This window comes from Rousettus aegyptiacus, unplaced genomic scaffold (assembly GCF_014176215.1).
Source record: "Rousettus aegyptiacus isolate mRouAeg1 unplaced genomic scaffold, mRouAeg1.p scaffold_m13_p_1, whole genome shotgun sequence".
Taxonomy (NCBI): domain Eukaryota; kingdom Metazoa; phylum Chordata; class Mammalia; order Chiroptera; family Pteropodidae; genus Rousettus; species Rousettus aegyptiacus.
In genome coordinates this window covers 126,550,541-126,565,441 of record NW_023416284.1, presented here as the reverse complement: position 1 = coordinate 126,565,441, position 14,901 = coordinate 126,550,541, and the positions used below count along the sequence as shown (strand labels likewise).

Genomic DNA, 14,901 nt, shown 5'->3' with positions numbered 1-14,901 from the left:
GTCTAATACTTCTCAAACTGTCTGTGGTGAAGGACTAACTACAAAAAATTTCCAATCTGGTGCAGATTGATACTTTTGTAAAATATGATAAAGATGAACTTTGAGAAAAACCAAATTAAAGAAAGAGATATAAAAATACAAATGCCATTTTCTTATACTCAGTGGATCCTGCCAAATTGTTAAAATGATTAAAAGGGTTACTCTAAATTTCAATACTTATTATGAATGGGATAATGGTCAATGGATCATACTTTGAACAGCACTGATCTAGACAACTTTAAAAATCATAGGACAAATAGTGTGTATGCTGTATATCTTAGATATAAGGGGTCAGGAAAGGAGGAGCCACTTATCTTCTGATAGAGAAATAATCTCACTAAAGAGATGACAACTATCATTCCCAACCAGTCCCCGTGTTGGCTGCTGAGGCTGGCAGCCGCATAGGCACAGTAAGGTGAGCAGAGAACTCGGTCCTGGGGCCTGTTCATCCCCCTTGTGGAGTTATCTGGTGGCACAAGGTCATGATGCAGCATTGATATCCTGCATGAAGGTTTATCAAAACCTTATACACTTCCCTACCCTGGCCTCAGATGACAGATCTTGAAATGATACTTCTAACCAAAGTTTCTTGGTTCTGCCTATATATTGGTCCTCTCCTTAAAGGTATATGACCCCTTATACACAATTAAAAAATGCTAACATGCCTGCCTACAGCAAAATAGTCTTATACCTCATCCTCAAGCATGAATTCCTAGAAAATCTGAACCGAATAAGAGAACATTTAAACAAGTTTTAGAGACTCAATGTTTGATTGCTTTTACATACCAGTAATGACCTTTTTTGTTGTTTTAGTAAAACAAACTTCTAATTCTACCACATTCTTCATCTATATTTGGTAGATTTCACCCTAATTACAAGTAGAGAAAGTATTTTCTAAGGAACAAAAAATCCTGTAGATTGGAAGATAGAAAAAATAGTTTTTCATTATTTACCTTGTATATCTGGAAGATATTTCTGGTACTGATCAATTTCACTGCTAAATATTGCAAATGCTAATCTTTTAAGAAGCATGGCTCTCTGTTCCAGCTCCACATCACGGTTTGCAAAAAGATTAAGTGAACTGCTTTGAGCCACAGCTACACGAGCTGAAAAAAGCAAGTGAAAGAGGTTGTGATACAGTCATCCAGGTTGTTTGTTTTTAAAAATGGCTAGATACCCTATGACATCCAAGAGTGAGAGCAACCTAGGGTGAAAGTTCCTTTCTGGGGCATGGGGACTGGCAAATAGATGTGGGATATATACAAGTCAGAAGACCAAGGGGTAGGAACTGTGATGTAGAGAGACAGGAAAATTTAGAACTGTAGGTTTGTGAAGATAAAATTACTAACAATGCCATTTTATAAAACCCTTTAATATTTTATGCCATTTGCCTAAATCTTTCTCATTGGCTTAAAAATAATTTCTGGCCTGACCTACCTACTACTCCTTATGTCTTGCCACTCACCCCTGCTCACTCTTCTGTGGCTATGTTCTCTTGCTTGCTGTTCTTTAAACTCACCAAGCTTGTTCCTACTCCAAGACCTTTTATAAATTTTTGTTCCCCATGCTTGGAATATTCTGTCCCTCGGCCTTCTCATGGTTGTCTTCCTTAGTTTCCCCCATAAGAGCTCTTTAGCTATAATTTAAAATCTATCGCATTGCCCTATTTTTCCTTCATGACTACTTACTCTCTGAAATAATTTATTTGACTAAGGTTAGTACAGTATAATGCCTGGCCCATTTTTGTCTTTCACTAGATATTTGTTGAATGGATAATTCTGAACCTTAAACCTTAAACCTTGTGACGATTAGAGAAGAGAGAATATGCTGCCCCTTTCTTTTCCGGATGGGGAAACTGCAGCTTGTGTTAAAGAACTTACACAGAATCATACACTCATCCAACCTCACTGCTATTTAAGGTCATTAGGTTAGTAACTTCAAAACTTTAAAAACAAAGAAACAAACAAAAACCCCACCTTTTTTTCAGATAAAATATCACAAGGAACTCTAATATATAAAATCAATCCAGATAGTGTAGAAGGGAAGTAGAGTGATTCTGACCTTTTTGGCCCCTTTCTTCCTTCAGAGAAGAGAAACAGAGGTCCAGAATTTAGAGGGACTTGTCTCATAGTTTGGCTCCAATGGCCTGCCTTTCCCTGCCTCCCCACCTGTCAGTCTTTCATTCCTTCAACAATTAATTACTGAGTCCTTACTATGCACCAGATTCTATAGTATGTGCTGAGGAAACAATTTAGTAACACATGGCCAAATGGTTTTACTTATTATTTATTATTATGTTGTCCTCTAAGTTTTAATATTATATTCCTATAGGGTACTAAGTATAATTTGACAAAGAGCAAATTCAGTAGTTTCTAAAAAAGAACAAATAAGAATGGATCATGTACAGGAAAGACACTGATTATGTCATCTCATAATACTCACTCATCAAATCTCTAAATGTTGTCTTATCATGTGTCATTAGATTGTCCATTATTGCTCTCCAACTGAAAAAGATAAGGATTATGATACATAATAAAGATTTTGTTAAAAAAAAAAATGCTCTACTTTACAGGATTGTAGTTGGTTTCAACAGACTTTGTGAGATGCATTATGTTGAATAAAAAGCAAGACAATGACTTACTGATTAACGCAAGAGGCATCCATCTGAAAGAAACTGGGATCCATAAAGAGGTCAAAGGCTTCTTTTTTCCAAGCTCTCCGCGTGTACTGATACCCACTAAGACTGCTAAGCAGCTGGACACAGGCTCGATAACTAGGGGCATTATGTGCACTAGGAAGAAGGAAAACCACCTTAACCTGTATGTTATAATTTTAATCGTCATATTAAGTTATTTATGAGTTCACACCTCAAATACCATAAGAAAATGTTTCTTTTTAATTGTTATAATTCAAGGCAAAAATGTCATTTTGTGATAATTCAAATGATGGAAATATAGGAATATAATTTGTTTTTAACAAACTATGAATTTATTAAGACATCTACTTAAATAATAATAGTACCTGTGGTTTCGGAGGTAGGGCACAACATAATGCATAATATTTACAAGTAAAGGAATAACTCGTTCTTTTTCATCACTGTAGAAAACCATATCCAAAAGATGAGCCAAAACCTAAAAAATATAAGAAATGAAATGTAGTATAACCTGAGAGCTAAAACTGACAGTATTCAGAGGTGGTTTTCATCTTTAAGAAAATCGAGAATACCTTAAAATTAGAAAAATCTAAAATTATGTCTCCCTGACCTATCTTTATGTGAATAATTTCTACCGCTGTTTTTTTTTTTTTTTTTTTTTTTTGGCTTTAATAACTATAGGATACAAATATGGGCAAATTTTACTATTTCTAACTGAGATAGCAAAATATAGGAAAAGAGAGGTCAAAATCCTTCTAATGTGACAGTGTAATAGTACACAGTGAATTTAAAACTAGAAACTCGGTATTCTCTTTTCCTAACTTGGTTAAAAGTGGCTTGGAAAAAAACTATTAAATGAACTGAGCTGCTCAAATTCCAACTCTGTTAATTTATAGCTGTTTGGCCTTAGTCACAATGTTCTCATCTTTGTAGGGCTCAGTATCCACATCATAATGGGGAAATAAACATGACCATCAAGACCATGTAACAGGGTATAAAAAAAGAACATGCCACGTAAAAATGGTATACTGCAAAATACTTTATAATGACAAGCATCATTATACCGCTTTCAGCCCTCCCTACCATATTTTGATATAAAAGCGCTTATATTTTTATAAAAAGTACACGTTTAAAAAATAGTACATGGAGAGGTAAGCACTATCTAAAGTTATTATTACTAATATTAAACAATCTAATCTGAATACAAAGTCAAAACTTTGTATTCTATACAGCGATTTCTAGAAGTAAAAAGATTTTTCAAATTAAAAACTGTAAGAATTACTTGCTAATACTTAATTGTGAAACTGTTTACTTGAAAGTTTATATCAAAAAACTTGATAATATTTACCTCAGAAAGTAATGTCAATGCATGGACACTATATACAGAAGGAGTTATGTTTGAGGTTTCCATTGCAGGTGATAACATATCTAAATAAAAGACAAGTAAAGATATAGTTAAGTCTTTTCTCACTAAAAAAAGCTACCTGCTAAACATGAGAGAAAGGGAATTATTTTATGGTATTTATAGTACTAGCTGCAAGGATTTCTTGGTGAATATATGCCTACAGATAGAAACCTAAATGTTTGAGATCGGTACCTTCAACATCAGATTCCAGATTGGTTCCATCCACCATTATTTTGGGAGAAGGCTTAACTTCAAGATTTCGTCGCAGCCATGTTGTCTGTTCCAAAGAAGAACCAGCAATTGCACCAATTGCATCCACTATTTTATGAGTCACATCCTAAAGAAACGAGGAAAAATCATGATACATGTTTATATACACACACAGATAATCTTATTTGACCTTTCAATTTTAGTGTTGAGGGCACTGAAAAACAGTTTGGGTAGCAGTCCTCAATTCAAAATGCCTTACCTGAAGGTCTCTTTGGTCTTTTTTATTTTCCAAACTAGGGTTTTTCATAATAAACTCATTCAGAACCCTAAAAGGGCCAAAGAGAAAAACAAACCAAAAATATTAGTCTAAAGAAAATGATGCAATATAATTTCTCACAGTGAGCAAGTGGCTTTGTGGCCTCAATATATCTATTTCATACATTTAATGAATACATGTATGGATAGCCTATGACTTAGGTGAAAGCATACAGATATAGGCCATGAAAAGACATGTACAAGGATGTTCAGAATAACATTATTTATAAAAGGCAAAAACTGGAAAGGGCCCAAATATCCAGCAACAGAAGAGAAAAACTGACATTTGCATACAATGAAATACTAAACAGCAATGAACATGAATTATAGTTACATGAAATTACATAGATGAATCTTACAAACATGTAAAAGAAGCAGATACAAAATAGTTACATATATTTGTAGTTCAAAAACAAGGCAAAACTTATCTGTAGTGTTAGAAGTTAGAATAGTGGCTATCTTTGGGGAGAAGGGAAAGAGCAGTAATTGGTAGGGGACCTGAAGGACATGTGGTGTTTTATTTCTTAATTTTGTTTCTAATACATTTGTGTTCACTTTGTAATAACTTGGTGGAGTTGTGTACTTATTATGTTTTTCTGTATGTGTTTTATATATCGACAAAGTTTTTTAAAAACCCTCAAACCCCACCAATCTTAAATTGTAACATAGAAATGGTTTCTTACCGTATGTTCATATATACATAACAGGTTAAAAATATTTCACGAACAAAAGAATTTCCATTTCTATTTGTTTACTAAATTAGTTTCACTCAATATTTACTTTGACTTGATTTTATTAAAATAAATGCATAATTATTTCCAAACTCATATGTAAGGTAATATTGAAGAGCAATCTTCATATAGATTTCTATTTTGTAATTTTTAGAGGATCAGTGGAATGTTTAGGGAAAAAAATAAACCACCAGAAATTTAAAAAGGGAATCAGTTTCTAGTATAACTGAAATGTCCAACCTTTTGTTTAAACACTTAGAGTACACACACACATTGAGAAGGAGGTAAGATCCTTCATTATCTAAGAAATGAGAAAGGAAGAAAAGGTAGGTGAGGAAACAGTAAAATTTGTGATGGAGAAGCTACAAGTCATAGCAGATGGCCTTAATTTTTCATGAAATTATCCATTAGGGTTATTTGGTGACAATTTAAAGAACTGTGCATATATTCCCTCTTTGAGCGTTGAAACAACTCAGAGGCAGGCTGGGCAGATACTATTATCCTTGCTTGATGGATAAGAAAATAGCCTTGGAGAGGTTTATTGATGCAGCTAAGGTTCCAGAGATGAGAAGTATCAGAAATCTTCATGAGAACGTTGATTTCCAGTATTTACATTGACCTCTCATCACTAAAAAACATACACACTATATCTAACCTCTGATCTAGGAATTACAGACATTAAGACCACGGCTCCTCATCACACCTTCAATGTCTAAACTCCTTCAGCTTTTAGATTTAGAAAATACATAGCATGAGGGTCCAAAGATCATCATGAACTCTGAAATTCCTGAGAATTTCTAGCTCTCTTTTGCTGGGCTGGGCCCTCAATGTTACTCAGCTAGTACAGACTGACCCACTCTCCTCAAGCTCTCACCACCATCCCTCCACCTCCTCTCTGCTTCCTGTCAGAAGACTACATCCCCACACTTATGGGAAAGCTTAAGGCCATCTTACTGAAGAACTCTCACCTTCTTTCCTCTCCACTTCAAAATTTTCTAGACCATTGGCTGCCAAACCAATGAATTGCTGGCTCCCTTAAGGGACAACAGGGTAGAAATTAAGTCTATATATTTCTCTTAGAGAACATGTATCCATCTTTCTCTCACACCTGCTGCCATGCCATTCATTCACTGTTCTCCATCCCCTCCCTGCTGTCTCTGGATTCTGGTGCTAACAGTGAGCTCCCTTCTCTCTAGAACTTTCTATCACTCTCCATTTACATAACACTTATTATTGGCCAGCCACTATTCTAACAATTTAACAAATATTTAACTAATTTAATCTTCATAACAACTTTATGAAATAGACACTATTATCACTCCCATTTTACAGATGGAGAGGTAATAACCTGCCCAAAGGCACATAGCTAAGAAGTAAAGGAACTGGGATTTGTACCCAGGCAGAGAACAACTTCAGAGATTTTCCTATTAACAACTCGACATCCTTAGGTTTTCCTTACCATTAATGATAACTTTCAAATCACACTTCCTCTTGCTACAATTTTTCTTTTTATAATCAAACATCTTAAATAACCCACACTTATTTCTCATTTTAACCCTTTGCTGTTGATATTTGTGCTTACTACCTTGCTAAATTCCTCTCCCCTAATTAACCAATCCTCTACAAATCATCAGTTAATACAGTCTCTTATTATAGCTCATCCTAAATCTCTCTGAAGGTGTTACTCATGCCCTCTTACTTCTCTATGCTTCTAGAACACCGAATAGACCTGGATTTATTTTTCACTTTGATAATCCTTTTCTATCTCCTTTGCTGGCCCCTTTTGCTTCTTCTTTGTCCTGTTCCTTCAATCCCATCATCAATACTTCACACATTCTCTACCTCCCACTTGAAACAGAATGCCTAGCCCATCCTCTTTCCCCTCTGATGTATACTCCTATCTTGTTAGTTATGTCTCGCCTCAAAACCTGCAATCACTTCTAAGACCAAATTTCTTAAACTGAAATGCAAAATCCTTTACCACCTAGCTCTCAGCCCCCTTTCTATTCACCTGCCATTCCCCTGCCTGTACCCTACTCTATAATCAAACCAGATAAGGTACCTTGCCCCAGTCAGTATACCCTTCCCTTTCTTGTCTCCTTCCACCTCCTAGAAAGGAGGCTTTCTGCTCCTACTACCTCTATCCACTGAGCAAACATTGTTAACCAGGAATAATGATGAGCAAAAAATAGACAGTGTCCGTGGAATCATGGTGCTTGCAGTTAAGGGTGACTGGAATTTGCCATATAATCATACAAACTATTAACAATATCAGGAAACTCCAAGACCCAGAGAGAAAATGACTTTTCCAAGCCTGTTTATGCTCAGGGCCTTAACATCAAATGAATTTCCTCTATGAAGTTCCCCTTCAGCTATCCTACACACCCCTTTCCATTTTAAGCCGACTTTCTCTCGTCACTAAATAATTACTGTTGTAAAAGTTTTACATTAGCACATTTTCATTTTGTATATGTATAAAAACACATTGTTCCCTCCCTACCCGCCCACCCCCTTTAACAGGCCTCATTTATACATCTAGTGTTATACCTTGAGAATTCTATGACAAGGCAGAGAGCTCACATGGTCACCCGAAACATCTGTTATACGGCAATTAATACAATGAACATTATTCTTTTACTTGAAATAATATTAAGTGACATTGCTTACCCAAGTATAAGAAACTGCCCCGGGGCTGGAAGACTCAGTTGTATAGAGTCTTTTAGAAGTATCAATAGTGATGCCCAGCTATCCACTAAATTGGGCACTGGAATTCTGCAAGATAAATGTCGTTTATATTTATTTAGAATGCTACAGTAAACTTTAATTTTCTTTATATTTTCCCACAGCTTATAACAAGTTCTTCTACTAGTTAGTCTAAAATATTCTCTACATTTTTATAGACTCTGAGAGAAAAGATCTAAAACTTAGATTTTCCACTGATAGTGTATGTGTGTGTGTGTATATATATATATATAAATATATATATTTATATATATATGGTATATATATAAATCAAATACATTTAAAATACCCAGTGTCATTTATTAGTCTAGAAATTTTACTACAGAAACCATTTTTAACACATGGACTCTCAAAAGTAAAATGCAACTACAATAAATCTCAATTGAATTACTAACATCATAGTCACCTATTCTCTCTCCTATTCTCTACACTTCTCTCTTACATTAGCTCTTTTTCCTTTACCTATGAGTCTGTCTCGTCTAAGGTAGAACTGAATCTATTGTGGATATCTCACCTCTAGAGAAATTAAGATTATCTTTGTTTCAATCTGATCTTAATCCTAGTACTTCTATGTGTCTAAGATCAGATTTTAGGCAGTCCTAGTTCTAAGCCACAACCACTTTAAATACACTACCTAACCTAACTTTATATATGTTGGTCATAGATCGCAAACTGATGCTGCATTTGGTGACTGAAATAGAATTATTCTTTAAGGGAGATTCAGGTTCAGTAAGTTTATCAAAACTCAAATCAACTAACTGTTCAGCTAGATGTGAAACTGGAATACTATAACAAAAAATATTTTCATATCACTCCTAACATTAAAAAAATATTACATTATCACATGTTCACCTGTATCAAAATAAAGGATTCAGCTTATCATTTATATATAAATGACTTTCTTAACAATTCGGTGTTTTAATATCCAGTGTATCTTAAAATCACTTAGGTCTTTTGGTTCATAGGATTTGCATGGCTGGGTCATTAAGATACCCAATGACTTGTATTAAAATACAATGTTTCTCTGTTTCTAGAATTTGTTCTTTTAGTTTTAGGGAGGCAATACTAATTTCTTAAAGAATTCAGGTGCTTTTTTCCTATATTTCCTAACATTACCAATGCTGTTAGGAGAGATTCACATTGGATATCTTACCTTTGAATATAAGCATAGAAAAACTGAAGCATGCAGACTTCCAAAGAAAGATGTTTCTATAAACAAAAGAAATCAATTTTACAGTGAAGAAAAATGCTGCCTTTGATTTTTCGTTGTTGCCACTACTCTGCCAATTTTTAATAAAAGAAACAAACAAACAAACAAAAGCAAACACAAGTTTGTCATAGAAAACCATGCAGCTCTCTTACATTAAGAGGAAAAAACACAAGAGCTATTTAAAAGGTTAAAAATGGATGGGAGGAATTGAAAGGTTCTCAGTTCCTCCCCAAATTCCCCATCAAAAGTTGATACTCCAGCCACTACTTTTAAATGATCCATTTACTCTATAAGCATCAAAACTAGTTTTATTTTTAGTAGCTTTTGCTTGCTTGGTGCTATTAGAATTAGGTTGAGATGTTTTACAAAATGTGATTTAAATCTATTTTACCATACATTTCTGTTAAATTAGTGTTGTTAGTCAAATTTGAGAACAATTCCTAATAGCCTAAAATGTAGTCTTTAACTAAAGATAGTGCTGAGTGTAACACACAATAAAAAGAAAACACCCTTCCATAAAAATTTGTAATAGAAAATGATGCTGATGATCACTGATATTTACCAATTTGTTCCTTTTTAGTTAGCAACTATTCCCTTGAATGTTTTCCCTTTCTATCATACAAACAAAAATCAAGTCTTAAATATATTTAGAACTTAGTAGATTGAGAGCAGAGGGGTAGCGTGTGTGTGTGTGTGTGTGTGTGTGTGTGTGTGTGTGTGTGTGTTTGCTCTTGTTTTTATATCCTGCACACTTAGCCCAATGTCTGGCATAAGCAGATGCTCACTGAATATTACACTGAATTGAGTTTTCACGGGCAAATTTAAAAACTATCACAAATGCCCTAGAGGTGATTTCAGAATAGCAAGGAAATTATTAAAAAGTTAATTCAGACACTGGCTATTTATACATGCAAGCAAACTCTTCCCGTTGGCAATTCAGAAATGTGTAATAATTCTTTTATGGATGTGATTGTCTAGTTTGGCTTGGCTTAAAGTCTAATGTTTGCAGGTGGTATATATTACCTAAGAAAATATAATCTCTTAATATTGGTAGAAGAGCAGAAAAGTTGTTAAGTCTATGATTTTACTGTTTGTAGATTTTTTGTCTGCCTAATTAGAGACAATGCACTGTGAGTGCAGAGACTATGCTATTCATTTTCTGTGGCCCTTGCAAAGTACAGTCTTACACATGGTCAAGAAGTGACACTGACTAGAACTAAGGTTATGGCAAAACGTGGAGAGTTTACAGAATTAAGAGATTCATTCTGAACACAAAGCAATAAATAAGCCGTGTAAAAGACAACAACTGAGGCAAGTAGACCCTGGGCTCTGGCTTTTATATTCTTCCTTTAAATGAATAGAAAAACTTCCCCTAAAAATTAGGTCACACAGCTACTGACTGCCTTAGATGTACACACCGAGAGATATGCGCAGTTAACTGCTGTTCACTGGCTACAGGAATGATCGCAATAGCCAAGTCACTGTAGATAGTGATAATTGTTTTTATTACTGCAGTTGTGAGAGGCATAGGCACTCAGCTCTGCTATTAGTACTATAGTTAGAATGACATTATTGTACCAAAAAAAACCCCAAAACCAAAAAACAAACAAAAAAACTTACCTACCAACATCATTTCTGAAATAGAATTGTAAACAAAAGCAAAGAAAACCTCTTCTTACCTTGTCCTTGGCTATGGCTGGGGGCTGCTTTAAAACTTCTTTCACAGTCTGTATAACAGTTTCTGCTCTCATGACACTGATTGAGCGAACCAATTCTACTAGTAAAAGCTGTTCTTCACTGGCTGCAGGAATGACCTATATAACACATCATTGTATTTGCGTATGTGAATGTGTGCATAACTCTTTCAAGAGAAATCACAGAATTAAGACATTATTTATAATCTCTTAGTATAAAGGACTTTTCAAGTCCTTTGATTACCTTAGGTAAACTTTATTTTTTAAATGTAACATATGTGTATCATTTCAAAAAATCAATAAGCCTGATAAGAAAAACTTGCAGTGCCCTATCCCTTCAAATGCCCCAAAGTAACCCTACTCAATTCTTACTTCTTTTCTACTATTTCTGAATACACATTGATACTTTTTCCTATTTCATGATTTTTCAATTTTAGGTATTATCTGACTTATTTTAGAAGGTAACAACTTAACTCTCTTATACTTTTCTCCCTATACTCGCAACACAATTATATCGTAATTTTATTTAAATCAACATCTAGTGTTCACATGACTATTTATGATTGTGCTGTGTATTGTATTACTACATTTCTCGTCTAATACACCTTTTTAGAGGTAATAAACTACTTTTGGTTTGTTTGCTTGGTTTTCTCTATTTGTATCTCAAATTCATCCAAAATGGTCCAGTGACTATAAATCTCCTCTAAGTACACATTCAAACATATCAGGTAATTGTCCACCTTTTCCTCCTCCTCCTCTTCTCTCCCTTTTCTTCTTCTTAGACATTTGTTCATCATCTTTCTGTTCTACTCTGGATTGGTACTCTCTAGGCTTGCTACATAGTATCACCTTGGTATCTCTCCTGTGACCATGAGCCTAGAGATTCCCTTTCCTTTTCTTCTGTGTTGCAATGCCTATTTCTGGGATCCCATGTCTTCTTTCTTGGTTTATTCCTCTACCGGTGGAGATGCATCTTCCAGTAGCTGAAAAAGGGTGAATTCATGGCAAAATTTTTTGACAAACTGCATGGTTCAAATTACCCTGAGTGACAGTTTGGCAGGATATAGACTTATAGGTTGAAACTAATTTTCCCATCACGATTTCCAGTGTTACTACGGACAAATCTTATCATAGTCCAATGCATAAGACCAGTATTTTCTCTTTAAAAGATTTGCAGATTTTTTTTTTTTTACTCCAATGTTCTGAAATCACATGCTGATCTTTGTGTAGATCTCTTTTCACAGTGCCTGTAGAAACCCATTTCTCAATATTTCTGGAAAATTTGATATTTTTCTCATTTTTTTGTTTTTTCTGCAAAAAGATATTGAACTTCCACCTCCAATATCACTTCTCTAATTTTCTTATCTCCTTTCCCCTGTTTTCCACATCTCTAAATTTATATGGTATTTCTGATATTTACTACCTTTGCTTGCAACCTTGATACTGACTTTGTTTTGCTTCTGCTATAAAATTTAATATACAAGAAAAATTTTAATGTTTGTAATGCTCTTTCTTAAAATTTCTTATTTCATGGATATAATACAGTTTCACTTCTTGAAGAACATTATTATTTCTGCTTACATTTTCTTCTCTTACCTGCATTGTTTCCTTTGAATTTTTAATCTAGCTGTTTTGGTTTTTGACTAACATATTAGAAACTTTCTTCATGTGACTGGTAATCCTTGTATCTCTATTCATTATTAAATATGAGAGATAATAATATACCTAATATTTGCATAGTACTTTTTTAAGTGACAGGCACTGCTCCAAGTGCCATATATATATTTTTTTCCTTCTAACTTTCACAACACCATGAAGTAGTATTTCTACCCAGAGGTCATACAGCTAGTGAGTGGAGAAATCAAGATTTGAACCCCAGGGATCTGGTTTCAAAGCCTTGCTCTTAACAACTACGTCATTGTTGCCTTTCAGAACAAAATTAAAAAGTGATGCACTGTCAAACATATGTGTGCAAGACTAATAGATATGCAGGACTCCCTGTATAGAGAAAGTAGCACAGTTTTTGTTTCGTTTTGTTTTTTTTTTTTGTTAAGGGACTCAAAAACTTCAGTAGCTGCAGGTCTTTTTCCCTGGTCATTTTCCTAGAGAGGAATCCTCAAAACTCCTCCCTGTGGGACATATAGATAGCTTTCTGCCATTGCATTGGGGTGAGGCTGATTCATTTTTCAGTATGTAGACTTTTTCCGAATGCTCCTTTTCTCAGCATGAAGTCTAACTTCTACATGAACCTTGTGCCCTTGAATCCAGAGCCTCTCCTGACAAACTCTTCACAGAGTAAACTGACTTTACTTTCCTCTAGATTTCAGCCCCATCCTAATTAACCTTTGCCTTTAAAAGTACCTGATACTCTACTTCCAGAGACCACTTGTGGTTTTATAGCAGGAGCTGGTTCCCCTCTTGTAGACACTTAGATATCAGCTTTCTCTACTAAGTCAGTTACAACTCAGACTTGTCTTTCTCATCTTGCAAAATTTTGTTGTCATTAATTTTTCTTTGGTCATCTTTCCTAATTTTTTCGTTCTTGTGGACTTTTGTAATTCTCTTATTCTTATTCTCTTACTCGTACTTTTGAGAAAGAGAACAGAGAAAAATACATGTATTCAATATGTCATCTTAAACCACATGTCCTTGGTCGCTTTTATATAGTCCAGGATTTTAACTGTCCAATGTAATATCCACTACTGAATCCTCACATGTAAAATAATATCATCAATTTAGAAATGTCAGCATATATGTAATGTGAAATCAGAAACCTTTAGCTAGAGAAATCATCTATCTCATATGAATGTAAATTTAACTGCCATAATATTCTAATGAGTCACTATTTACTTCTAGTAATATAGAAAATTTTTATCAAGCTCTCAAAGTCAAAACCAATATATGAATTACATTTAGAAACAAAATGTTTAAGCTATTATGTCATATTAAAAAAATAGTCGAGATGAAATCTTTCCATACCTTGCTTTGTACCCTGAATAAGTAGAATTTAAAAAACACACTGAAATGAGAGCAGGCAGTACGATGTATAGAAACAATACAAGACAGTTTAGCATTCATTTAACTGCACTGTGAGAAAACTGGAGTGTGATCGCTTCGCTTTGGCTACTCTGACATCTGTTAGCTAGTATGTACTTCTTCTGGAAGGACATTTACTGCTCTGGATCTAATTGCATTTATTTATCAGTAAGTGCCGGTAAATGGAAATTACATTATATTTGACTATTTTCCCAACGAAAGAACAAATTAGTCTGTAAAACCTAGCTCCCTGTTTAGCCTAGTCATGTTTAGACTAGTCATGTGCCTATATGTGTGTCACATAACCTGCCTCATGCTACCTGTTTTTCCATCTAAACCTTTCAATTCATGCTACCTAATTAACTGGACATGAATTTTAGGCCCACTGGAACACTTTTCCTGGTGACCATGCATTCCACAAGTGCTTTTCCAGTTCTCTTTATCAACACTAATGCCTTTGAACTGCATCAGCATTTCTTATTGGAAAATACATTTGTTCTGGGAAAACATTTGCCATTTCTGAATAATAATTTCCAAATGTCTTTAATCCAAAGAAAAAGATTTAAAGTGGATTTCTCTTTCGTATACACAACTGAATAAAAATGATGTGCTTGTCTTAGGCATAAATTACTTAACTGTCCCTTGATCTGTTTATGTATAAGAATGCTTTTTAAAACACGTATTTTGTTTAAATGACACACGAACTGAAGGCATTAATAAAATTTAAGAATAAAAAAAAACATTACTATATTACCATTTATATTTAAATACAGCTACAGTTTTAATACTATTTTTTTCGCATAACACCTTTTATATTTATTCAAGAAATTCATGCAACAAGTCATTATCTAAACCTGCACACACAC

General features: G+C 34.3%; 1 protein-coding gene across 7 annotated transcripts in view; it reads right to left on the bottom strand.

Annotated features, from left to right (window-relative positions):
- The window catches only part of DOP1A (DOP1 leucine zipper like protein A), an 85,731-nt gene that overhangs the window by 9,456 nt on the left and 61,374 nt on the right, over positions 1-14,901 (bottom strand). For all 7 annotated transcript variants that reach the window (XM_016118633.2, XM_036219750.1, XM_016118638.2 and 4 more), the window contains exons 23-32: positions 10,985-11,119; positions 9,249-9,304; positions 8,021-8,125; positions 4,567-4,633; positions 4,290-4,434; positions 4,041-4,120; positions 3,061-3,170; positions 2,681-2,830; positions 2,482-2,543; positions 993-1,145 (exon numbers count right to left, since the gene is read on the bottom strand). In XM_016118633.2, coding sequence (XP_015974119.2) covers positions 993-1,145; positions 2,482-2,543; positions 2,681-2,830; positions 3,061-3,170; positions 4,041-4,120; positions 4,290-4,434; positions 4,567-4,633; positions 8,021-8,125; positions 9,249-9,304; positions 10,985-11,119 — 1,063 coding nt within the window. The remainder of the gene's footprint in view (positions 1-992; positions 1,146-2,481; positions 2,544-2,680; positions 2,831-3,060; positions 3,171-4,040; positions 4,121-4,289; positions 4,435-4,566; positions 4,634-8,020; positions 8,126-9,248; positions 9,305-10,984; positions 11,120-14,901) is intronic.